Below are 13,446 nucleotides of genomic sequence, written 5' to 3'. Positions count from 1 at the left end.
ACAGCTTACGGCCAAAGATTAGCATATAGACTGACTAACTAAAACCGTTTTCGGTGCTCGAGGTCCGACCGCAATAAATGAACTCGTACCAATTACTCCGCATTCTGTTACGCGAGGAAGGCGGAAACATGAATGGAGTGTTGCACTGCAGTTTACTCTTTTTTTTTTAATCTATACCAATGCTTCCCGTAAATCTCAGTACAAGGCGCCGGAAGGGGCCTTGTACTGAGATGCTTTACTTGTTTGAAGCGGCAAGCAGGAAGGTTACATATGTTGCTTCGTCTGCGTTTCGCAAGACCTACTGATAGAAAACTATATGCGCAACAATACACAGGAGAGATACATGCTGCTTGAAGAACGAGAAAAGTATTCGTTCTTCCAAAGGGAACCGTACAATAACATAGTAGAATGAAAGCCGACTCTGCGGGCGCAATGCACGCCCGGTCACTGAGCGGCATTGAAAAGTAAAACAAAGAGAAAGAAAGTAAGTTATTCTTACGGCATAAATACACGTCACATGCAATTATGAACAGCATTTGAGTGGTCTGAAAGCAAATACCAGCGCGCGAAGTAGTACGAATGACCCTGCCGAGCAGTATCTCCAGGGCCGGTATTTTGTGGTGATGCCTTTCCGGTAATAATGCCTATAGACTTCAGACTCTGGCCAGGCGGCGCTGCGGAAAAACCCGCCACCAGCGCCCCGATCGCAGCTTTGGCGCAAACTGAGTAGTGCAAAGAGAGCTGTCCGCAAAACGAAGCTGCATAGGCCACAATGGAGCCCCGTCTGTCGTTTGTGTTGAGCCACGGTTTCCTAAAAATCGAGGACCTGGAAAGCTTCTTCCGCCCATCCACGCTTCGAAATGGGAGCAGAGCGAAGTACGTGTACAATGTAAAAGAAGTTTCTAGTGTTATTTCGGCGCGCTGCAACTCGCAAGTACAGCGAGCATCGTACGACGTCGAGTTCGAGGCAAGCACTCCGATGTCTGTTCTCTAGCGCCTAAATGTGTTAAATTTGGGTACGTACATAATGTCAAAGCGATGAAGTACATACATGATTAAGTCAGTTAACTATGTAGCTTACGGTCAGTCGTACAAAGCTCGCTTTATCAATGGCTAACGGCCCTGGCGACCTTCGCCTTTTCAGTTGCGTTCTCGCTTCAGCTTTCGCTTCCTGGGCGTTTGAGAGTGTTATCGCGCATCTTCGAATGTTTTCTTCACGGTTGTCTTCCGTTTGTATTTACTGCAAATGGAGATTTCAGTTTTCCAAGGCAGCAAACAGCCTGCGAACATAACGAAAGTAAGCTTCCTACAGTGCATGCGCGAAGCATATTCCTGTCTCGCGGGAGCTACAGCACTGCTCAGTACCCTTGAATTTTTAGCAGACGCTTAAAACAACACACGCGCACAAATGAATGTAAATAAACGCGACATTTTTTTTCTACACACGTGCGTTCCTTCGCAATTACTCATCCAGTGCTCCCACAGCAACTTTATTGCTCAGATTAAAAAAAACGCAGTCAAGAGGGCTCAGTGCATTGCGTAACGTGCGTGTTGTATCGGAAAAGCCGAAACTAGAAATGAGCTCGCGATACCACAATGCCCTAGAACACGATTTTGAATTCATAAAGGAACCAAAATGTTTGGTTAAACTGACCTGCCAAATCTCTCCGTCCACTTGCTGAGTCAAGTGGAGGCGGACGTGTGTAAACAGGTAGAAATATCGATGACACATACGCAGGATGGTTCACAACTTTGTTTATTCTGTTGCCAACGAAGGGGCGGCTGCAGATTCTTTAGTTTTCGCTAGGTTGCCATAGTCCCTCGTCAGGGCTACGCAGCACAATTACATCAGACCAACATTATTACACTTTCTCATGTGAGCGGCTGTGTTGTGGAGAATGCGAGTAATTCGCTTACCCAACACGTGAACGGCCCGTGTCAAGCGCTCTCGCCTTTCTCCTTCATACGACCGGGATGGAATTCGGTAAAACTGAACGTTGTTGTTCAGTCCTTCACGTTCATGGCAATTTACAACGCCACAGTAACGTCGATTGCGGCGTTTCTTCGTAGCGCGCGGAGCTGTCGCGGTTGCCGTCGTGCTCGCCATCGTCAACAGTTCGGCGGCGCAGTTCGGCGGCAGTTCGGTAGTTCGGCATGGCAGTTCGGCGGCGCCTCCGACTAGCGGAGAAATTCATAGCTCTCATTCTGGGTGTTAAAGGGGCAAAACATTCGCAATATGAACCAAAATTAAGTTAAATCGTTGTTTCGCACTCGCTAGCTGCTTAGGAAACTTAGCAAGGGAGTCGGACTTTGCACTACTCAATTATTACCTCTTCGCACCGGCAGGTGGCGCTACGCGTCTTGCAAAAGGCCAGAGTCTGACGTCTATTCGAGCTTATCGCGCTTTGTCAATGGTCAGAGCGACCGTCCGCTCGCGTTATCAACGGCATCAGTCGGCCGTGAGCGGTGGATGATAACACTAGAGTAGAATAGGTCACAATGTCTCGCTACAAAAACGCGGCCCAGCAGTTTCCAACGGCGCGACCTTGATGCGGTCCAATCCACTTCGATCGCAGCGCCGCCACAGTTCCACGTCGGGCGCCTCACTGGAAAGCATGCACCGCCCTGCAGCCGCTCGTCCCACTACACCGCATTTAGTAAACTCTATTTTCTGCTTAACACGGATGCGTCGGCGGCAAGATGGCAAACCTGTGAGCAACCCTGCTCCCGTAGGGAGCACATGCAGTAACTGTAGCGCGCTCCTCCGTACTTTCAACGGCGCGCGATTCTCTGCACCTCCAGGCGCCTTCCTCCTCGGGCGCTCGCTTGCCTCGCGGCCATAAACCTAATTTCGCTGATTTTACCGAAGGAGTATGTACGCTTGCGCATAAATGAGTTTGGCGTCGTTTTACAAATATGAAGTTCTCGCAGCAAGACGTCAGTACAGCTCTTTAGCGAATCCTTCTGACGAAGTGTTGATAATTCCGCTCTATTTGTGACACCACGAAACATTAACTAGGTGGCGTGAAGATCACTCAGCATTTTAAATAAAAAAATGGTTTCTCCCCTTTCCAGGGGAATTGGTCATAACACGAAAGAGAAACGTTTATTCTAAGAAGCAGTACCAGTTAAAAGCTACAAATACAAGTTCATAAATGTGCACAGCCTTTTATTAGATGCGTAAGCACTTCTATGTCTACTCAACGAAGGAACCAATCCATCCGTCCGTCCATCCTTCACGGAAGATGATCAGCTTCATGATAGGGCCCAGAGTAGCGAGCGAATTGACCTTAGTGCTACATCTCGCGTCAACGCGACCCAGTGGCGAGTACACAGCGCACATGGAGCTATCAGCACTCGACGCACTCTGTCCCCATCGCAAATAGTTTTCCAGATAGGGTCATACGCAGCCGCCGCCGGAGTATTAACGCGATAGCGTTTAGGGCCCCCCGTCTCGCAGAAAATCCGGCGTCGGCATTGGCGCCAGCGGCCGAGAAAATCATCCCCAACCACGTTTAGGTATGCCACACGATTCTGTCATTAATGTTGCTCATACCTTGTCTTGCATTCTTGGCAAAGGTACTCCTCGGAAGTTTGAGAATGACAATCCACAAACAAATGTCATGAAACAAAACACCCACAGCGCATGCGTTTCACGTTAAATATTCTGAGACTGAAATAATAAAAGTGCGGAACAAATACGGAAACCTGAAAATGATGTAATTTCTTTGGCGCGGTTGTGCACTATCTCCGGAATCAGCCCACACAAGAGGCCGCGTTTCCACCAGAAAGCTCGCCTACGTGCATATATATAGCGTTCGCCGCCACTGCTTCTCGGTAACCATTACGGTTGCATAAGCTGTAGTCGTCGGGAATCATGAGTAGCAGTGAGGGATCTTTGAATGCTATCGCGTTCCACTCTTACAAGCTAAGCTTAAGCGTCCTCCCAATTTTGTCGATCACGGTTGAAAATGGTTCGACGCGGATTTATAAGGCGCTAAAGAGCGATAACGGCTTATAATCGGAACTTCATCAGGGCACCCAGAGCCGCCCCATGCAGTATTTTGCTTACGTGATCAATTCACATTCCGCTGCCGTCCACAGCAGTTCGTGCAGCAGCAGCGCGGTCATTTATGCTAATCGGATAAAGTTTAGTTACTCTGATATAGGACTGCATGACCATGAGCAAGTATCAGAATGCTTAGGCATACTTAGACAACTCCCAGTGGAGTTTCTGCGCGAATTTTTACAGCGAAGCTCTTAAGGCCTAGGTCCCCGAGGCTCATGTCCGCGTGTAGAAAAAAACTATCATTATCAGCATTGGCTCGAGCGTCGTCCTCTTCTTGAGTGCACGGCCCCTCCTCCCTTCCAGCCGTGCTAGCCCCTGCTCTCTTTGCACCACGGCTGCCACGCATGACTGTGCGTGGTGCGTGTGTGTGCCCGCTCTCCGACTGCGGCATATGCGCGCAGCCCTCCCGGCCTCAGCCGCCTGTGCCGCCGGCTCTCTCCGTGCTCCCGCCTGTCTACGAAAAAAGTAGTTCAAAGGAGGAGTTAGGTGTGAGAGGAGTTCCGTTGGTTGTATTTAAGAGTCATTGACACTAGGGCCGACACAGCACCATTTTAGTATTCCGAATGTTGACAACAGCGGTTTACAGGACGGCAAATGCTGTGGCCAACGGTTTAAAGGAAGGCAAACGCTGTCGCCAACCATCGGCAGACCAAACTCGGTGTCGTGTCGGCCTAGTGTGATTGAGCCTATACGGAGCTTTGGTCAAGGACTCTTGTCTGGAAACGTCGTACAAAAGCGCGAGGAATGCGCTAGGAACGCTGTTGCCCGTGGACGCCGAGCCAGTTCTTTCAGAGCGGGGCATTGAATAGCCGTCGGCCAAGTGTTAAAAAATAGCCCATTGTGCTACTCGGAGGCGGTACCGAAGCCTCTTTCCCGAGTACGTAGCGAAGGGTTCGGTTTACCATTTTGTAGCCAAATTCAACATAGCAAATCCCCAATATATCTAAACCCCAACATAGCAAATCCCAGCAGAGCGCTAGCTTCGCTGGACGTCCCTCTTCACAGGGTGAAAGGGCTCCCACTTTAACAGCGGAGCTCTTTAAGCCGAGCCTAATGTGTCTGCTGAATCCAAAAATGTGGGCCGATCCTGGCGGCAGTGCAGAAAGGGTCCAAGCGCAATGGTACATACTCCTTTGAACTGGCGAAGCGGAGCCTGGCTAAATATAGCTAAGTATGGTTGGGACTACTTAAGCTTAGTCAGTTATCTAAAGGTAATTAATAGCCAATCAATAGCTAATTGATAATCGATCAATTATAAATAAATTCCGGAAGAAATGCTGGGGATGAATTGATAGTGCTTGGCCTAGCCCAAATACGTGGTCAATAACTTGCGATAGCCAATCACTAGGTAATCAATTATCAATAAAAAATCTATAAATTCTGGAAAAGCATAACCCGTAAGGCCCGGACCAGCTAGGTGCCGATCAGTTCCACTGTTTCTTTAGCCTTGCGCCACTAGTGCAAGCTACACAATTTTTTTAAACTCAACTCAACACCTATGTTACACTTGGCAGATAATTGAAAAAGAGAAGAGCACATATTTTTGCGTACAAGTGGTGCAGTACAGCCCACATGGGGCTGCTGTTTTAACCTTGATTTAGAGCTTGTAATTCAGGCCTGTTTTGTAACCAGTGCACGATTACCGGAAAAAGCTGTGTTTGTTAGTTTAATTTCACAACGCCAATGTCATCACAGTAAGTAGAACGCAAGACGAGCACTCTGAGACAAGTACGCAAGACGAGTACGCTGAGTGTTGTCCCGTTGATTCACAGTTTACACTTTTCATTGCAAGTTTACATTTGCATTGCAAGCCCACTTCCCCAACTGTGATGTGCAGCTGGTGCTTGTTATTAGCCTCTGAAACAGCACTTGCACTCGTAAAACATTAGCTCAATACAAAATACACCACACTAGAAACTGAATTCAAAATAACCACTACAATAAAAAACAGGTGAACATTGCAGCCTCTGTGACGTCAATTACGACTATATACCGGTTGTTCAAAATTAAGCCGTATGAAATTTTTGTAAATCGCATGTGGTAGGTAAAATAATCCTTATCATTTAACTGGCTTATTGAACGAGGCTGACATTAGTAGCACGATAAATCGAAGCGCATATTGAAGTAATTACGAAAAATTGACAAATAACTTAGTTAATTACTTTACGACACATATTGCAATTTACGAATTGTAGCCGGTGAGCTTGTCAGGCGTATCCACTTGGAATAAATTTCCAGAATGACACCAGTTTGGAGATATTCGCCATCAAACTCACCGTGAAAATGCATTGTTGTTCCACTTACTTTTTTACCAAAATGCTCTTTTATACACTCAAGCACGAAGGTAACTGGAACGCCCATGAATTTCATCGCACACTTTGGGAAATAATATCTCCAAAGTGGTGTCATCCTGGAAATTCATTTCAAGTGGATACGCCTTGCAAGCTCACCGGCTACAATTCGTACAATGCAATATGTGTCGTAATGTAATTAACTAAGAAGTTCATTAGTCAATTTCTGTTAATTAGTTGAATACGTGTTTCGATTTCTCGTGCTGCTAATGTCCGCCTCGTCGAATAAACCAGCTCAACGATAAGAATTGTGCTACCTGCCACAGGCGATTTCTAAAAATTTGGTAAAGCTTCATTTTGAACACCCTGTATATAACCAGTTACGGAGCCGCCCTTGCAGTTATAAAATTTAAATATGGGGCTTTACGTGCCAAAACCACGATCTAATAATGAGGCACGCCGTAGTGGGGGACTCCGGAAACTTGGACCACCTAGGGTTATTTAACGTGCACCTAAATCCAAGTACACGGGTGTTTTCGCATTTCGCCCCCATCGAAATGCGGCCGCCGTGGCCGGGATTCGATCCCGCGACCTCGTGCTGAGCAGCCGAACACCATAGCCACTGAGCATACACGGCGGGTCCTTGCAGTTATAACATGTCCAATAGCTAAGAGCGCCATATCAGCTGCCGAGCTAAGCAACGACGCGTGCAACACATGCGATACCTTAAGCGCAAAAGAGTCACGCAAGATAATCTATCGCACAACAACGCACTCAAGCAGAACGCTATCGATAGGTTGCCAAACAAATTGATGGCCTACAAAACCTATAGAGCAGAAGCGACAGGCTGAACAGCGCATCCACGCCAATCGTGATAACCTACTCGAACATGGGGCGTTTGGAGACGGTGCGAGTTCGAAAGGTGTCTTCGACAATATGGTCTGTAGCTGCGTTGCTTGAATGCTAATCGTAATGACGTCCGCAGTCATCGTGAGATGTGTTCTCCTGGAATTATCTTACGCATAATTGAAATGTTCTGACGGTTTTGTGAAAAACTTTGGTGCTGGAGCGGTATCTGTTATCAGTGAAGTGGCCATCAGTGCGTTTCATGAGTAGAAAATGGACCCAAATTGCACTCAGAGAAGCACCGCATTGTGCAGCCGAAATCATGCACGCCGCCGACTGCATATTTACACTAAGGCGGCGACAGTGCTGCCACCTACAGGTTGATCTTAGGGGACACTAGCTTGTTCTATTGGTTAATACCAAGAAACAAAATTAAAATGCACACTCTATGGAGCGCACTTCAATGCAGGCTACTGGGCAATAAAAAATATAAATTAGATTATCATTTTGCTTACTGTCCACTATGCATTTACCACATGCGTAACTTATAAACACTGTTGCATAACCTTACCGCTGGAATTGATAGCTGCCCCGATAGCTTTCGCTTCTCCAGCCACAGGCATCTCACCTTTTTTTTTTCTTTTTTTTTAACTAGCCGAAGGTCTGTAGCTCAGCAGTAAAGCTCTACTGTTCACAGTATGACACCGGAAAGACTCGTATGATGTGATCGTCTTTCATTTTGCACAGCAGCACTGTCAAACATCTGTAATCATAGGAACTCCTAACACGTTAGCTTTTTAACGATTACCCTAGTTTGGCAGGCATATATTATTTGTAGAAACCCATTTCTGGTAGACGCCCAGACCAATGCCCGATTTCTGTCTCATTGCAGGAGCTGGACTTGGCACAGCCCTGCTGGGTTACACACTGTATATCCTTCTCTACTTCAAGAAATATAGCGGTACTGCATTTGCAATAATGTGGACAACAAGGGCTTTTTCCGGAATGGCAGGCACACAACTACTATGGCACCTGGCGAACACGTATGGAGTTGAAGGCTGCCTTCTTATAACCGGCGGCCTACTGTTGAACGTAGTGCCATTCACAATGTTCATCAAGTCGCCCAGCCCAACTAGAATCAGTTCCTGTGGATGTACCAAAAGGCGAAGAGAAAAACTATACAACCCATGTGCGCAAAATTCATTAAGCAAAACTAAGAAAATGCCATCACCACAATCACATAATATACCACAGGTGCTTCCTCCGCCTGAGCGCCTGTGCGGAACTACCAGTTCATTCGCACGTGCAATGGCCAGCATGCGAACCTGGTCTTTCTACGTGACTGTATTCTACAATGCCATGTGTGAGTACTTGTTCGTGACCTTTAACGCGACGGTGGTCGCGTATGGTGTCGACAAGGGTTGCACACTCGAAGACAGCAAACAGGTTGTAGTTTACAACTCCATGGGACTTCTCGTTGGCCGGGTGATCATTCCATTCGCAACTGACAAAATTAGCTCATCTCGTTCCCCTGCGGCCGTGGGGAGCTTTTTAGTAGCTGCCATATGCTTTTTCTTGATAACATGCGTCTCGACGTACACTGGCCTGGTGTTAGCGGCCTCCGTCCTGGGAGTCGCGCAGGGCTACGTGCTGTGCATCAAGTCCGTGATCGTCTCAGACCATGTGGGCTTGGAATGCTTCACTTTCTGCTGCGGCGTGGGAGGGCTGTTGTCATTACCACTGTGGCTTTCGGGACCTTCAATTATTGGTGAGTCATTTTATCCCAAAGTCTCGAGTGTCTCTGTAAAGTAGGATATTTCGCACTCAGGGGCGCGGTAGCTGTTTCCGCACAGAATGTCTCTTGCTTACTAGGCCCTGAAAGCGGCGTGTACCTTCTGTTTTAGTCAGCATCCACGAGCTTGTGACTCAGTGCATGACGTGGCTTGTTATCCCAACCCTTAATTGCACCGACTGTCACGCATAATTTCTTGTGTGTTGGTAAAATACTGTATACAAAAAGGGTATGATCTCACTCCTTCAGGAAACATAAATATTGGTGCCCACTCATTGGTACTATAGTAGCGCAATCCTGCAACAGTATGTAACGAGTTTCTCAGGAACATCTTCCTTCTGTCTGGGGTTTTACGTGCCAAAACCAGTTATGATTATGCGGCATGCCGTAGTGAAGGGCTCCGAATTAATTTTGACCACCTGGGGTTCTTTAACGTGTGCTACAACGCAAGCACACGGGAATTTTTACATTTCGCCTCCATCGAAATGTGCCCGCCGCGGCCGGGATTCCATCCCGCGACCTCGTGCTCGGCAGCGCAACGCGTTAGCTGACTTAGCCACCGCGGCGGGTCTTCTCAGAAACAAAGCTTCCCGGTTGTCTAATTTCTCCACGGCTGGTCATAAAACCAGGCATCACCGCCATGTCAAGGTCATGGTTATACACCAATTTTGTTCACGAAGGGCCTAGAAGACGATTTCGAAAGGCGGAATTTGTAGGCAACTCGATACAGGGGCAAACTAAATCACGAAGAAATATGTCGCGCGGAAAACCTTGTCAAGGTATTTGCTATATTTTGTGTTCTTACTCTTTGAGTTATTCATAAATTCAGCTTTTTCTGTTGTCCTTTAACCTACAGCTAGCTCGGATGTTGTCAAACTGCCTGTTTTTTAAAAGATAATTGATTGCGACGAAGATTTTGTCATTATATGATGTTCCAAGACATACAAAACGAGTGTGATTGGTGATCCCTACATTTTTGCTGACTTTTAGTTAAACAGGCAACAAAGAAAAATAGAATTAGTTCAAACGACGGAACAACTACCCCGGGGGGATCCTTGGCTCCATACCCAGATGAAAACAAAGTCCTGAACTGTCAAGCTTTTTTTCTGATGAACTAGTACAGGTAGACGGTAATATTCTTCTAATCAAATTTGTGCCATCATGCGGATTTTCGCAGTGCCTAGTTCATGCCTCTTTCTTCTTTGCAGGTTTCTTCCGAGAAAAGAACGGATCGTACGATTATCTTTACGTCATGCTAGCCATCTTGTGTCTGGTACACGCTGTACTTTTGGGGTTGCTGACGTGGCGCGAAGCAATGCAGAGAAGACAGCAACTGGAGCAGCGATTCTATGACAGTGTCGCGCAAGAGTTACAGCCCACAAAAGAACTCTGCGCGGTTTGATGGTTAAGATCGTAGTGCTGTGCTGGTCTGTGTGTCTGCTTGTAATTGAAAGACAGATCAGCCACCAGAGAAATTGCAAGCTGATGAAAATGCGACAGGTAACTTGTTTAAAGGAACCAAAGCGAGAAAGTCGCGCCTCGTAGACAAAGTACGTCATGCGAACAAGGCACCAAATTTACAAGAGCGTTCGTTCACAGCAACTCTTTTTCGGCAACCAACCGCTCTTGCTTCTCACCGCTATCGCATTTGAGCGGCGCGATGTCCTCTAAACTGCAGACGCAATGTTTCCAGAATGTGAAATTAAACTTGAAAAGCAAACCAATTTAATTCAACGCCCATGACCGTCTGTTGAATTCCGTTGTGGCCTAAATCATTGGGCCACATCCAATGATTTAGCGCTTCTAGGTATACGCATCTTCGCCTGCACTCTAACATAAATGCTGAACTCATGCAAAGGTTGAAAACATTAGCACGTCAGCTTGTGGTAGATAGTGGGCAACTGGTATGCTTGGAGAAGTGTACCAAGCCTGAAACAGTTCTGGTTTCTAGAGACGGTATTCATATCTCCTTTAAAGTAAAACTATCCCTTTATTATTTTATTTCAATCTTCTGACGTCCAATTTCTGTGACAACCGACGCAATAATGGAGGTTGACCTACACCCTTGTTTCAACAGCCCAATAAAACGCTCTCAGCGTTTCTATGAGTTTATGTTTCTTTGTTTTCAAAGCAAATAGCATTGCCCACCTTCCTCTGTTTTTTTTTTTATCCAATTGGCTGACAAGGGGCGAAGAGCGCTCAGAAGTGGGAAGAGTTTCAGTGAGGTCGAGCTACCACAATGAATGTGCTGTGTAAGCCGCAATAGAGGTCGATGTATTTTCATGAAAAAGAAAAGAAACCCTGAAGTTGCCCCTAATCTTATATTGCGGCCTTTTAGCCTATTGTGAGTCACCGTCTGGTCAAGTCAAGGTCGGGGGTCTACCTGTACTCCAGGCAGACCTATATTTGGTGGAGGTGCTGTGTAAGGACGCGAGACAACAGAAGGCGGCAGCTTGGGAGGAGCCCCATTTCAAGAGGCACATCTTTTTTGAAGAAGTCTTTGAGAGGTCGTGCTATAGCGGAAAAATCTTTAACAAAGCGGCGGAAGTAAGAGCAAAGGCCTACGGAGCTGCGGACATCTTTTGCTGAGTGCGGCATAGGAAAATAATTGACGGCGGGAATTTTTCCCGGGTTAAGCCGGATTCTTGAAGCATCAACCAGATGTTCAAGCACAGTTATTGACGGTGGCCAAAATGGTATTTTTTGGGGTTGAGCTGCAGGCCACCCTTGCGAAAAATACCAAGAATGACTGAGAATCACTCAAGGCGTGCGCCGAATGTAAGCGAGAACACTATGCGGTCATCCTGGTAGCAAAGACAAGTCGGCGGGTAGTAACATAAGCGCTATAAAGCCTGTCTTTCCTTAGTAGAGATCATCCACAGCAATTTGCCAATACCCGGAGCGAAGGTCCAGTGGACGAAAAGTACTGGGCACTATAGAGACAATGAAGCCATCATCTATGCGGGTAGTGGGTAGACATTCTTCTTTTTGATGCGATTGAGGTGGCGATAGTTAATGGAGAATGTCCACATGCCGTCTTTCTTTATCACCAGCACACGACAGGGTGGTTCCCAGGGACTTGACGATGGCTCAGTGATGCCTTTTGCTAGCCTCTTGTCCACTTTTGCCTTGATGACTTGGCGCTCCAAAGCTGAAACTCGGCAGGGTTGTCGATGACTGGGCATCTCTGGTGTGGATACGGCGTTTGACAAGGGATTTCTGGCCGAAGGGGTGGTCATTAAGGTCAAAAGTATATGTTTAAAAACAATAAGTTACGGAGAGCTTCAGCTTCGCCAGGCAGAGGCCCGGGGCAATCATTTTTGCAATATCATCGTCAGAACAACTGGCAGGCTTGAAAGGTTCACAGGAGTCGTCGGACTGCAAAGGTCTCAACGCAGCGATCTGTTAAAATCAGGAGGGGGGTATTCTGTGAGTGCCCACCTAGTGGGCATGTCCGTTTCGTCCGCTGCTGAAGTTCTAACGCGTACCCCGGCTGGCCCGGGGTACGCGTCAGAAGGAAACAGGCACTCCAGCCAATCAACACGTCAGCAGCAGATGAAATGAACATGTCCACCAGGTAGCCACTTGCAGAATACACCCCCCCCCCCTCATGATTGTGGCCATGGATATTCCCTGTGCTAGCACTTGCTCTGTGAGGCCAAAATTCCCCACGGGAAGGCACGCAAGCTTGTCGGTGAGAGTCAGTGCTGTATGAGGGACGGTGACGTTGTGCGTGAAAACAACGGCAGTAATTGGTACAGCTATGTAATCACCATCTGGAACTGGTGCCGAAGGCGACAACAGTTCGCTGTACAACGCCAGGACCTGCGGTGGCACATGAACACAATCAGCCGGGCTTCGGCGAATCTCGGGCGGAGCAGGAGAATCGGAGAGGAAATGCAGGTCAAGGCAGACAGTACTTGCGGAACAGCTAATGAGCGCCGAATGATGAGAGAGAACGTCACGCGAAGTATCAGGTCATAGGGGTAGTGGGGAAGCACGGTGAAAAGGACGACAGTATGGCGACCAGCAATGTGCGCGCCGGTATCAATGAGTGATGTGACAGGTGTGTCATCGACTTAAATATCTAGAAGGTTGTGAGTTGTTGATAGCGTCAGTGGAGGATTTTGCAGCAGATAGGGCATTGCATCAGATCCTCTAGGTACTGCATCGTACAGCTTTCCGGCTGGGTGGGCCCTGGGCATAGAGTTAGTATACCAACTCTACAGAAAAAGCTGGGCGAAGGAAGTGGGAATCGCAAAGGCGCCGCCATATTGCTACGACTCATTTTTGTAATGCTAAAAATATTCAGAATTCTACGCAATAACAAGCATTTAAACGTAGAACGTCATATGGAAAATGCATTTGTCTGCGCCTGAGCTAGATGGCGCCACCATGTCGAGGGAGACTTGGAGTCGCGTTGATCGCGCGTGTCATCCGAATGCGAC

The 13,446-nt window shown here is 47.3% G+C and overlaps 1 protein-coding gene across 1 annotated transcript in view; it reads left to right on the top strand.

The window, feature by feature from the left end:
* The window catches only part of LOC119443984 (monocarboxylate transporter 12-B-like), a 90,763-nt gene extending 79,673 nt beyond the window's left edge, over window positions 1-11,090 (top strand). The window contains exons 4-5 of the mRNA XM_037708530.2: window positions 8,099-8,974; window positions 10,207-11,090. Coding sequence (XP_037564458.2) covers window positions 8,099-8,974; window positions 10,207-10,400 — 1,070 coding nt within the window. The 3' untranslated portion in view covers window positions 10,401-11,090. The remainder of the gene's footprint in view (window positions 1-8,098; window positions 8,975-10,206) is intronic.
* The last annotated feature ends 2,356 nt before the right edge of the window (window positions 11,091-13,446 follow it).

This window comes from Dermacentor silvarum, chromosome 3 (genome assembly GCF_013339745.2).
Source record: "Dermacentor silvarum isolate Dsil-2018 chromosome 3, BIME_Dsil_1.4, whole genome shotgun sequence".
In the NCBI taxonomy this organism is placed as follows: domain Eukaryota; kingdom Metazoa; phylum Arthropoda; class Arachnida; order Ixodida; family Ixodidae; genus Dermacentor; species Dermacentor silvarum.
Note: the sequence above shows the minus strand (reverse complement) of the source record. Positions and strands in the feature narration are given on the sequence as shown.